We start from the raw sequence: 12,214 nt of genomic DNA on the forward strand, positions 1-12,214 counted from the left end.
GGGGGGGGGGGGGGGGGTGTTTAAAAAATGTCACGAAAGAAACAAGGAAGTAATGAGGCTGCTGGGATAAGAAGCGGTGCATCACGGGCCACTGAGTGGGGACCCAGAATGCTTTTTGTTCACCCCCTCTTCCCACAAGACCTATTGAGAGAGCTGGACGGGGGGGGGGGGGGGGAATAGCTGCCCTAGAGCGCAGCTGTCATCTGCCATGGAATGTAGACACTCTCTGACGCCTGAGGAATTCACTGACTACACAAACCAGCGCTTTACTTTCACTGGTTCCTGATCACCGGGGAAACTTATAGCACAAAACATCTGCAAATGTAGACATAACGCAGACCTGTAACTTAGAGTATTTGTTACTTCCAGGCCATCAAAGCTGATGGAAATAATACTGTGTATCTATATTTAAACACAGGGAAATAAGGGGCATTCCTGATCTCTTTATATGAGGGTTTTTCCTAAAGCAGATACTGTGGTGATCTCAGCACTAATGTCAACAAGCAACTAATTAAACGTCCTGTACCTACCATATTTCTCCTGCTTTGGCTTCCCTATAATTGTGACATCAGCACAGGTTTGAGAGAAGTGTGTGAAAGCTCTGGTTATATTGCCTGAGTTTCAAATACAGTAGCAGTTTCACATGACATTTTGTCCTATCTTGTGTTGGCAAGGGCATGGACTAGGTAGTCTGGTAGGTCTTTACCATCTCAAGCTTCTGGGATCCCATGCAGCTTCTTGTTTGTTTACTTACCATGTCATAGGGGTACCGTGCATTTCTTACTGCTGTACGCACTGCTGCGGTCCAGCACTGGCAAGTAGCTTGTAACCACTACGCAGTAGCTGACTTCAGGTTTCAAATCTTCTATTTTAACAACTTTGTCTGTTCCTTCATATGCCAGTATTTTGTTTTTCTGCATATGGAGGGAGGGGGAAATCACAATCAGTACGCTCCTGTAATAAGTATTTCTATGGCCCGGCTTTGTTAAGGACAGCAGCATTGTACAGCCATGTTTAGGATGTGCGGTGAGCATACGTAAATAAAATAATTGATTTGCTTGTAGCATCTAAAAAGACCTAGAAAGCTAGAGCCCCGCCCCAGAGAGCTCATTTAAGCATGATAAAGGAGAGCTGAAACACACTAACAAAGGGATAGGATAATGGTTGGTGATACAATGATAAAGTCATGAATTATTTTCTAAAACCTCTAGATTCATTTAGTTATACACAAGCAAATCGGGAGGGTTAATTCAATTGTAAACAGAGGCTGTGCTAGCCCACTGAGGGCCCTACACAGAAATATTTTTGCACTCTCACATACTAATAAACTTGTTAAATAATTCACGTTAAATGAGAAAGCGAATGGGGGCCCCCTTGAGCTGCTCAGGGCCCTAAGCAATTGTTTAGTCTGCTTATGTCTAGCGCCGGCTCTGTTAAAGCAGGAAGGGTTTGCGCAGGCTTATGTAATTCAATTTATAGAAGTACAATGTGTACATGAACGTGCACTTACTTCATTTAGCATGTTGTTGATTAGAAACACTCGATATAATAGATCATAATAGTTTGTCATTGGTATCTTGCTGCCTCTTCTCCTTGTATAAGGTGAATTTGGAGCCTGGAGCTTTAATTGTATGGATTTGTTTCTAGGAGTCACATTTACTGAGGGAGGGCCTATCTTTGCTAGAGTAATAAACAAAAATATGAAAATAATTACAACTGATTAATGCTTACCTCACAGTCCTGAATTGTAAGCCATTGGGAAAAAACAGACCATCAAATAATTTAATTTGTAATGTTACTATCTTTGTATCGTGGCATCATGCTAGTAAAGTGGTATTTACAGCTGATGGGTTGCTTTTAAGGTTGTTGTTTTTTTTTTTAAATAGTCCAAAGTTTTAATTTACAAACATGAGAAATATCAGCTCAAAAGATGAAAACTTGTGAAATTCCATGTTGCTGTTCACAAGGTATATTTGTTGTAAGCAAAAGGGAATTTTCATGAGCTAGGACTTTCAGAATTGTCTGTGTGTTTGGATCACTCAAAATGGCTACCTTAAAAACATCTGTCTTGCCATGGACTTAGTCCTCAGGGAGGACAGGAGCTTTTGACATATTTGAAAAACATTTGGGTTTTTAAATAGCTACGGGGTAAATCTTGTGAAATTTCCAGTGACATGGGAAGGCAGAATCAACCCAATGTTATTTCTTTTCTGGGTGGGTGAGTGGAGTAGGACGGGGAAGGTGAGCAAGGGTGCTGGAGGTGCTGAGCATCGCCTGGCTTGAAGTGGCTTCCATTATATACAGAGTTTATAGCTTGGTTCTGTGGCTCTCAGCACCCCCCACTGTAAAAATTGTTCCACTACCCTTGAAAGTGAGACAGGTGAACATGTTCCATCACCCAAGCTACTGTCATAAAATACTAGTCTCTGTGACAAAGTAGTCTCAAACTCAAGAAAATGGTTAAGGAAAACCTCAGTCCCTTACACTGTAATGAGGATTGTTAAGTCTGAGGCCAGGTCTACACTGCGACTTTTAATCGGTTTAATGGCCGATATACCGATTTAACGCTGTATCCGTTCACACGACGTCGTCATTAATATCGAGTTAACCGCCTCCTTAAATCGATTTCGGAACTCCTCCCAAACGAGAGGAGTAGCGCTAAATTCGATAGTGATAACTCGGATTAGGGTTCATGTGGACGGAAATCGACGTTATTGGCCTCCGGGCGGCATCCCAGAGTGCAGCACTGACCGCTCTGGACAGCAATCTGAACTCGGATGCAGCGGGCAGGTAAACAGGAAAAGCCCCGCGAACTTTTGAATTACATTTCCTGCTTGCCCAGCGTGGAGCTCTGATCAGCACGGCTGGCGATGCAGTCTGAAATCGAAAAAGAGCTCCAGCATAGACCGTACGGGAGATACTAGGTCTGATCGCTGTATGGGGAGACAAATCTGTTGTATCCAGCTCCGTTACAGAACACGAAATGCCAAAGCGTTTGAATAAAAAACTCCAGGATACACAGCGCTGCGTGACAAGCGTAACGGGAAGCCAGAGACTCAAATGGACGCTCATGAAGGGAGGGAGGGGGTACTGAGGACTCCAGCTATCCCACAGTCCACAGCAGTCTCTGAAAATTATTTGCATTCTTGGCTGAGCTCCCAATGTCTGTAGGTTCAAACACAGTGTCTGGCGTGGTTCAGGGAACAGCTCCTCAGTTTATTTCCCCCCACCACCACGTGAAAAAAAAAAGGGAAAGATTGCTGTGCTATGGCGTTTGCTCAATGCACTCCGCGAAAAAGGCGCCAAAGGGTTGTCTGCTGCCTTCACAAAGGGAGGGGTGAGGCTGTACCCAGCACCACCCGGGGCAGTGTTTTCTGCCCCATCAGGCACTGTGCTCTCAACACGGAAGTGGGAACTATGGGATAGCTGAGGAACAGCTACCCACAGTGCACCGCTCCTGAAATCGATGGTAGCTTTGGACCATGGACGCAAACAATCGATTTCGGGATCCCACTGTGGACGCGCTAAACCGATTTTATTAGATCTGTTTTGTAATATCGGTTTAAGCTAATTCGAAATAATCGTGCAGTGTAGACGTACCCTGACTCTCACAGATCCACAAGATCAACTGTACCAATCAAAAGTGAGTTGGAAAAGCATGCTATCACCTCTTCTGTTGCTGTTTCTCTGTATGTATCACTAGGATATATAGCATCAAAAGAAAAAGTTACACCTACACACATTTTGCCAACTTCTAAATACAAGCTGTAAACCTCCTGTGCCAAAACAAAGGTTCATCTGCTATGAATGTCCCTTCAAACTTGTTCCCCTGGTCCCAGGTAGAAGGAAATGCATTAGCAAGAAAGTTCAGCATGCAATTAGGAAACAGAACATAGAAGAACTTCAGTGAAGTAAAGGGTGGTGATCACAGCTATACACCAAGCTTTACAGACTGTTCCCTCAGTGAAAGATGTACTGTGCTCTTGAAAGCACTGAACTTCCACGTGACAGGTGCTGGTGTAGACATTCCCATGCAGCCTATAATTCTTGATTTTCTGCTTCTTTTTTCCATAGCTTAAGGAGGACACCTTTCCCCCGCTTACTCTCAGCTTTCTTGATCCTTTGTCCAGACCTGGCTGAGGTGTTGAATGCTAATGACAATGCTTGTTCCAGCTCCAGGCCATTTAGTTATTTTGAGGATACCCATTTCTTAAGCTAAAGAGAGTCAGCCTGCTCTGGTTTCTCAGTTATGTATAGGCATCTACTCGTGTGTACTCAAGCTAAGTGGAATTTTGTATAATGTATTTGTTTTGCAATAGCAATTTTCTTGAGAATGGCTGATTCCTGAGAGCTAGATGTCTGACTATGAATGCTCTGTTTCTAAATAAGGCTCTGACACCCGATGTCTGGTGCTTCACCTGACGTGCTTCACCCTGGGACTCGTACGTCTTTTTGTTGCTTATCTGCCACACCCTGATTTAGCTAACATATCTTCAGCCTACCACCTGATGCAGATTGCATGTTTGTACTGTAGAGCAATACTACACAGCTGTTTTATCCTGCATGCTAAAGCAACTGAATTTTGCTGACCTTCATAGTTCAGAGCCACCTAGGAGTCTTTCCTCCCTCCAAGCAGTTGAACATTTTCACTATTTCCTCAGCAATGCACTCTAGACAGAAGCACTGAATGAGAGTAGGCTCGAGCTAGTGGTAGTTATATATAGTCCAGTCTCTAAGGAAGTGGGCATCTTCCACAAGCACAAAGCGTACCCACTGCCAGCTAGCACACAGAACAGTTTTGCTAAATTCACTCTTTAGGCAGAAAAAGGAACTTCCGCATCCTTCTCATGGTATTAACATACTTGGAGATCAATAAGCCAGCAATGTGAAGGAGAACCAGTTTGACATAATGTGTACTTTCTTACCATAGAAACCTGTAGAAGGCTAAAGACGACAAGCATTTAGCCTTGAAGAAAGCATCTTCAGTAAGGCCTCTCTTTTTGCACCAGCACTTGTGTGTTTGCTGTCAACTATGACTACAATACCAAGGCTGCAAACAATTAAGGTCACAAGCAATAGAGCATAGATGTCTAGCAACCCATTCTGTGGGTACAAATGTGCATTCAGAACAAAAAGGATCATAGCGTGAAACAAAAGGTATACCTTTAGATTTAAGGACCACAGTGTTAACTTGGCCTGCAATGTAATCGTAATTTTTTGATTAAACTTTTAGTTATAAAGCGACTATTCAAATTACAAGTTGTGGGGAAAAAACAGACATCCCTTGAAAAGAAAGCCCATATATACAGAATGGCTAAACACTTTCAGACTTACTTTCCCTCCATGGAGTAAATCTGCTGCTGGTGTTCCAATCTGAATGGACTCCTGCTGAAACAGATTTCACTCTGCCATAATAAGGTTCTCTGATACCAGATGTCTGATGTGTTAGGTCACAAAAATCTTCACGAATACCCCAACATTCTTCTTTATTTTTCCATAAGCTTTGCCCATACCTGTGGAGAGGGAGACAGAGAGAAGCTGTAGACTTCAGTAATTTCTGACCATTGGTTTAAGGTTGTGCAGGTTCTGATGTTATAGTTCCATATCCAGTTGCTGAGCTGCACCCAAACACCAGATCCTCAGATCTGCCATGGCAAGTAGCTTTTTCATCCAAGCTGATTGCAGGAAAAATTGATGTCATAGGTGCTTTCCAAAGTGTATTACTGCATTTCTCTAAAGGAGACATAAAACTGAAGTGCTGACTGTTTCCTGCCATTAAAAACCTAGGGCACTTTTCCCCCCTCTAGATAAGGGGTGCTAGCTGTGGCCTACTAGATATTTTTCCATGGAGGCAAAACATCAAACTGCCCATCTAAGCCTTCCTGCAGTTCCAATCAGCAAATGAAGTCTTGTTTCTCACTTCTAATTGCCAGGCACTGTGGCTTAAGGTTTCAAAAGTGACTAGTGATTTAAGGTGCCTCCATGTGGGACACTACGTGGTATACTGAGCTCCTGCCCTCTGGTATATCTAATAACCAACCCTCTTTAAGGTGTTTCAAAAACTGGACAACTAAAGACTGAGGCACCCAAGATTACTAGTTGCTTTTGAAAATGTGGGCCAGTGAGATAGCACATGCCACCCCAGAGACAATGAGTGATGAAGATGCTCAGCACATTGCAGGGAGTTACTTGACATCATCTTTTGTGGTACTTGTAGCAATTGACTAAGTCGCCTCTTTTGAGGTAGCAGAGCCTGGTCATTCCCTGAACATAGGAAGGAAGAGAAGAATGAAAGTTTTTTACTGAAAAACGCAGATTCAGCAACAATGAAATATTTTGTGAATTCTTGTCAATTTCATTGAATGGTCGTGGAGGGGAAAAACAACACTTTTTTTAAATCAAAATGTTTCATTTGAACATGTTTGCATTCAAAAAGACTTTCAAAATTGCACACTACTATACTAATAAATAATAATAAAGCCATTTGAAAAGCTCAAAATTGAAACAAGACACTTTCTTTGACCCAAAATGAATTTTTCTTTGACTTTTCACTTTGCCAAATATTTTGCTAAGCATTTCCTTTGGATCAACCCAAAACAATTTTTGATCCTGACTTTTTGGAACTGCCAGTGAACTGAAAAAAATCAGTTCTTGCTCAGTTCTACTTTTCAGCCCAGCTGTCACAGACATAAAGACAAGCAGGAGCTGGGAGTTCCTCACTGTACTTACACTTTGTACTGCACAAAGTAGATGATGTCACCTGTGGCAGCCCTCCCAGGCTGCCAATGCAAAGTATTGTTGAAGTTTAATGAGTGAAATTCGACCTTTTGTGGTTTAATTAATTCCTGCAATTCTCGAGTTCCTGAAACTAAAGGAAAAGAAACTGCAGATAATAAGTACTAAAGGATAGAAAGCATTTGTTTTAAACACATACAGAACTAAAGTAGTTAAATTGTAAGTTTTGGCATTAATTTTCTTTTACAGAATAGCGAATTTAGTGCCAGTAAACAGGGCATATTGACATCCTAGCAAATTGAAGCATTTTAAGTCAATTCACATCAGCAGTTTCTAGTTTCCCCAATGCCATCCCACCCACATGTCTCAACCATTAACGATCGGGATTATTGTTGTTACTATTTATTATTTATGCAGTGCCCATAAACATGCTAAGGATGAGAGGCTCTGCATGCCAGTTCAAAATATTAACATCTTAATGGTCAGTCAGGGTTCCATTTGTTGTGGTAGTTTGTGATGTCAACTTCTGTCCAGTAAAAAGTGATCTGCAATTTACCAGTTTATGCCACATAAGAAACTGAAAATTTATCAGATGGCAACAATTTTCATGCTAATCTGAACCAGTTAACAAGCTTCAGAAGCATCCAGTTTCTCCCTTTCAGTGATACAGCTGACTACCTATTCTGGCTCTGACACTAGCGCTATAACAGAATGAACGAAAACACATTAGTTAAACTGACTGATGATACAGCTATAAAATGATTTGTAATGGGAAACATTTATCTTAGCTTCTAATTCAGAACCTTAACAGACAATAAAACCAACTAACATTTGGAAATGACAGAACTTTATACATTTGTGAAAACACCTAGAGATCCTGTCTGAGTCATTGGTCCAGACTCATTAAGGAAACCCAACATTGCCTCCACATCAAAAGAACTAGAAGCATTTACTTACCAGTTACACCAGTCCAAAGCAAATGTATCAATGAGTACAGGGGGTAGTGTTTAATCAGCATGGTTAGAAGAGCAGCTGCATGGATGGAGAGCATCTCTGTAGCTCCTGGTCATATATAACCAAATGTATTACTACTTTAAAAAGGAAGTGTGTGTTGTTCACAAGTATCATTGTTCCATATTTAGTTCCCCTTTTGTTGGAGACCCACCCACCCATTAGCAAGGGTAAGTTTGGGCCCCGGGGTGGGACAGGAGTTGACGAGACCCTGGGAAGTGGACGGCCGAGGTGACATGGCCTGAATTGGATCTCCCTGCCCCAGGCTTCTTGGGCTTGGAGGGGGGAGAGCGAGCCCTCTCCAGCCTCTTCTTTTTCCGGGGCACCGGGGACTGAGAAGACAGTCTCTGGGCAGAGCTGTGGCAGTCCTATGACTCCTTGGCAGGGCCAGTGCAACCACTAGGCGAACTAGGCAGCTGCCTAGGGCGCCTAGTGGTTGAGGGTGCCTTAAAGCCCGCTCAGGTGAGGAGGTGGAGTGGAGGTGAGCTGGGTCGGGGCAGGGAGCACGGGGAGGGTCACCTGCAGTAATGGGGTTCCCAGGACGCACAGGGGAACCGCTCCCTCCCCCAGATCACCTCCACTCTGCCTCCTCTGCTGAGCACACAACCCCTGCTGTAATTCTCCTCCAATTGGTGCTGCAAGCCTGGGAGGGGAGAAGAATTAGAGCAACACCGGCATACTCAGTGGAGGAGACTGAGCAGGGGAGAGCTGGGGAGGGCTCCCAGAGCGCTGTTAGCTTCCACGGGGGGTAGGGGGGCTCCCTGGATGAGGTTAGCTGCCGCAGAGTTGGGGGCTCCTTGGGCGGGGTTAGCTGCAGACAGGGGGTGGTAGCTGCTGCAGGGGGGGCATGGTTAGCTGCCGCAGGACAGGAGGTAGGCAGCGTTAGCTGGGTGTTGGAGTGGCGCAAGGTGAAAGTTTCGCCTAGGGTATGAAACTTCCTTGCACTGGCCCTGCTCCTTGGGGTCCTTCCTCGGCACTGCCTTGTGGACTGTCGGCACTGGAGCAGTGCGCACTGGTGAGGTGGTGGTAGGCATGGGTTCTGCCGACTCCGGGTCGGACTGTGGCCGGAGTGCTGCCTCAATTAGAAGCACCTTGAGCCTTCTTTTAAGGTCCTAGGGCTAGGGATGAAAGTAAGTTAAAAGGTACTTACCAGAGTCCTGGGCAGGGGCGGGGCCTCAACCGGGAGAGGCAGGGCCTTTAAATCTGGGTGTGGCTGAGAGTCCTGGGGTCTTTAAATTACCCCCAGAGCTACCAGCTGCAGAGGCAGCTAGGAGCTCCAGCGCGATTTAAGGGGCCCAGGGCTCTGGCCACCGCTACTGCAGTGGAGCCCCGGGCCCTTTAAATCATCAACAGAGCCCTGCCTCCGTTACCCCAGGGCTCTGGCAGCCCAGCTCAAGCGGCGATTTAAAGGGCCCGAGGCTCCGATGGCAGGGAGACCCGGCCCTTTAAATCGCCACCTGAGCCCAGCTGCTGGAGCCCCGGGGTAGCAGCAGCAGGGCTCTGTTGGTGATTTAAAGGGCCTGGGGCTCCCCGCAGTGGCTGGAGCTCCGGATCCCTTTAAATCACGTCTGGAGCCCTCCCGCTGCTACCTCAGGTCTCCAGCAGCGGTGCTTGGAGGTGATTTAAAGGGCCCTGGGCTCTGGCCACTGCAGGAAGCCCCAGGCCCTTTAAATCGCCAGCCTGGGGAAGCCAGTCAGGTCCAGCTTGGCGTACTGGCTTGCTTTCACCTCTGCCTAGGGCAGAACCCTTTGCAAATTCTGCACCTCTCCTTCTGGTGGCTCTCCCTGAGAAACCACTAACAGGAAGAGTGTGGGTCACTTTTAGGCATAAACTTTCCACAATCCTCACAGAGCTTGAACCCTGGGGAGCGGGGCATACCCCAGTATCGGGGGAGCATTGGTTGGAGGGGGAACCCCCGAAAGGAAACTTACGAACTACAGCTACTAACTAACTAACTAACACTACTGACTATGACAAACTATAAACATGAAGAGTGGACACTGCCCAAACTTCTCGCAAAGCAAGAGCAACAGTTCGTTCCAGCTAGCCAGCGGTAAGAAGGGACTGAAGGGGTGGCAGGTTGGCAGGGCCCTGTGTTGGGCAGCATGAAGGCATAACTCAAGGGGGGCACCCAGTCCAACCCTATGGATGCTGCTAAGGGAAAAATCTTCCAGCTGTAGTGAATGCGGTATGGGCACACCTGATTGGAATGGACATGAACAACACAGCTCGAAGAACAACAGTTACGAGAAGGTAACTGTTCTTTTGGGCCTTACATAAAAATAACTTTTTATCTAACCAAGTTAATATCTTCATTGTTCTGAATTAAACAAGGCTACTTGTTCTTGACTTGGCAGCTGCGTCACTTCTAGGCTTCGAATAAAGCTTTATAATAAGCAAGCCTGGATTTTTGGGCACCGTGCACTATGGAAATTGCCCCCCCATCAACTAGACAAAGTGACCCTGCCTCATACCAACCTCAGCATGCCCCTCCCACCTCACATATAACCCAACACAACTCTCCACTAGTCCTCATTTATCCTGATGTCCCCCCACACCACAGTAGCTCTGAAATCCATGCCGCTCTCTGCAGCCCAACACCTCAGCATCATAAGCTACAGCCCTCAACGCTGCCCACTCACCCCACCAATAACTCATCTCCAGCCTCTCATACACTGCCCCCAGGACCTTCCTGGCCACTTAGCAGTGCCTCCCAGGCCAGTAATCCTGTTCCAGGCTAGGGCAGATCCCTGCTGCCCAGCTTCACTCATTCCATATTCTCACATTCCCACACTACTCAAGTTTGGCACAGCTGCCCTTCTGTCACAATGGAGGGCGGCCAAGCCCAACTTCAGTGAGTGGTGTAGGGACCCAACACCCCAGGCCGCAATGCTGCTCAAGTTTGGCCTGGCTGCTCCTCCATCCTAACTAGGCTAAAAATTTTTAAAAAAACAACAACAAAAAACAAAACCTGGGTGCCTAAAGTTAGCATCTTAAGACCACATGTAGGCACCTAAATAAATGAGCTGATGGTCAGAAGTGCTGAGTACCTACAATGTTTTATATCCATTCTGAGGCCACCAAAAATGCCACACTTGTCTGTTTTGGGCTATCACTTGCTCTGCTGTGAAGAGACTTTTGCTTCTTATTCTGCTTCGCTGTTCACCCATCCAAAGTCAAAGAATATGACAAAACTGCTCTTCACAATGTACAACACTTTGCTATTTAAAGGTAATCTGGCTTGAAAGCCTTGGTTTTGGGTCCAGAATGCTTTGAATTTCCAGGTCTATTTAACACATTCATTTTTGGAATATAATTTTGGAGAGATGTGAGTGAAAATATAATTGCTTTATGTCTTTAAATAGCAGAAAAGTGCTAAGCACCCAAAACTCTAACTTCTATACAAACTGCAGCTGTATGAACCTTTAGGAGAAAAAAAAAAAAAGCAGTTAAGTCACAATGGCTTGATTTTTTTAAGTGCCATGCTGTACAGGAGCCTCTGAGTTCAGTCTCCAATATGCTTTACTGTGCTATCCAACTGTTTGTTGTACCAACTGTTGTGTTTATGAACTTATTTAAATGCACTTAATACATTGTTGCCCCATCTTCTGACACCCCTGTGCCATTCAAACACCAGCATCACTCTGTGGAGAGGTAGCAGATATTGCGGCTTTGCAGTGGACTTCCTAGTCAAGGAGGAATCAGTGATATGGAATCTGGGTATATTCTAAGTGTAACATTTTATTTACTGATCTACCTCAGTCCTGAAATGAGATGCATGCAGCCAGTCCTTTCTTCCCAGAATATTAGCCCAACCCCAATGTCCTGGTCCTAAAGCCCAAGCCTGCCTCAGGAACAGAGTCTAATCAGAGACCAAGCTCTCCAGCTTCTTGCACAAATCCCTCTCTCCTGAAGCTTCCTATACACAAAATTAAAAACAGTAGAGCATGTCTTTCCACGAGGCCCCCTTTGCTCACTCTAACATCCCTCTCCCCGCCAAGACTAGTTACCAGCATCACCTGGTGATGCCTCTCAAAAAGATATAACTAATGCACACCCACTACATACGTGCAGAAACATTAGCCTGGGTGCAGTCTGTCCTGCAAGGATAAAGTCCTGGTCCAACTGAAATCAACAGCAAAATACTCACGAACTTCAAAGAGCACAGGATCTGGCTGCAAATAATGGTTTTAATGAAAAATGAAAGAAAGAGTGGCCTATGTGAAGTTGTGACCATACTTTAATACACTAGTAACCTGTAAAAAAAGCCAGTGGCAGCTGCTTCCACATATGGGGCCCAATTCAGCTCCAGTGTAAGTGGGGACATGTTCTACTTCCTTAGCAAAGTTGTACCAATGTACATCAGGGCTGCATTTGCATAGAAGATTGTTAAAAATTGAGATTTCTCTCTCTAACCTTCTTGTCAACTGTTTGAAGTAGGCCACTCTTATTGCCACTACAAAAGTGA

At 45.1% G+C, this 12,214-nt stretch overlaps 1 protein-coding gene across 1 annotated transcript in view; it reads right to left on the reverse strand.

Annotated features, from left to right (window-relative positions):
* IL22RA2 (interleukin 22 receptor subunit alpha 2) overlaps positions 1-7,811 on the reverse strand; it is a 15,377-nt gene extending 7,566 nt beyond the window's left edge. The window contains exons 1-5 of the mRNA XM_032770024.2: positions 7,693-7,811; positions 6,730-6,868; positions 5,335-5,513; positions 1,511-1,680; positions 755-914 (exon numbers count right to left, since the gene is read on the reverse strand). Coding sequence (XP_032625915.1) covers positions 759-914; positions 1,511-1,680; positions 5,335-5,513; positions 6,730-6,868; positions 7,693-7,786 — 738 coding nt within the window. The 5' untranslated portion in view covers positions 7,787-7,811 and the 3' untranslated portion in view covers positions 755-758. The remainder of the gene's footprint in view (positions 1-754; positions 915-1,510; positions 1,681-5,334; positions 5,514-6,729; positions 6,869-7,692) is intronic.
* Positions 7,812-12,214: the final 4,403 nt, after the last annotated feature.

This window comes from Chelonoidis abingdonii, chromosome 3 (assembly GCF_003597395.2).
Source record: "Chelonoidis abingdonii isolate Lonesome George chromosome 3, CheloAbing_2.0, whole genome shotgun sequence".
In the NCBI taxonomy this organism is placed as follows: domain Eukaryota; kingdom Metazoa; phylum Chordata; order Testudines; family Testudinidae; genus Chelonoidis; species Chelonoidis abingdonii.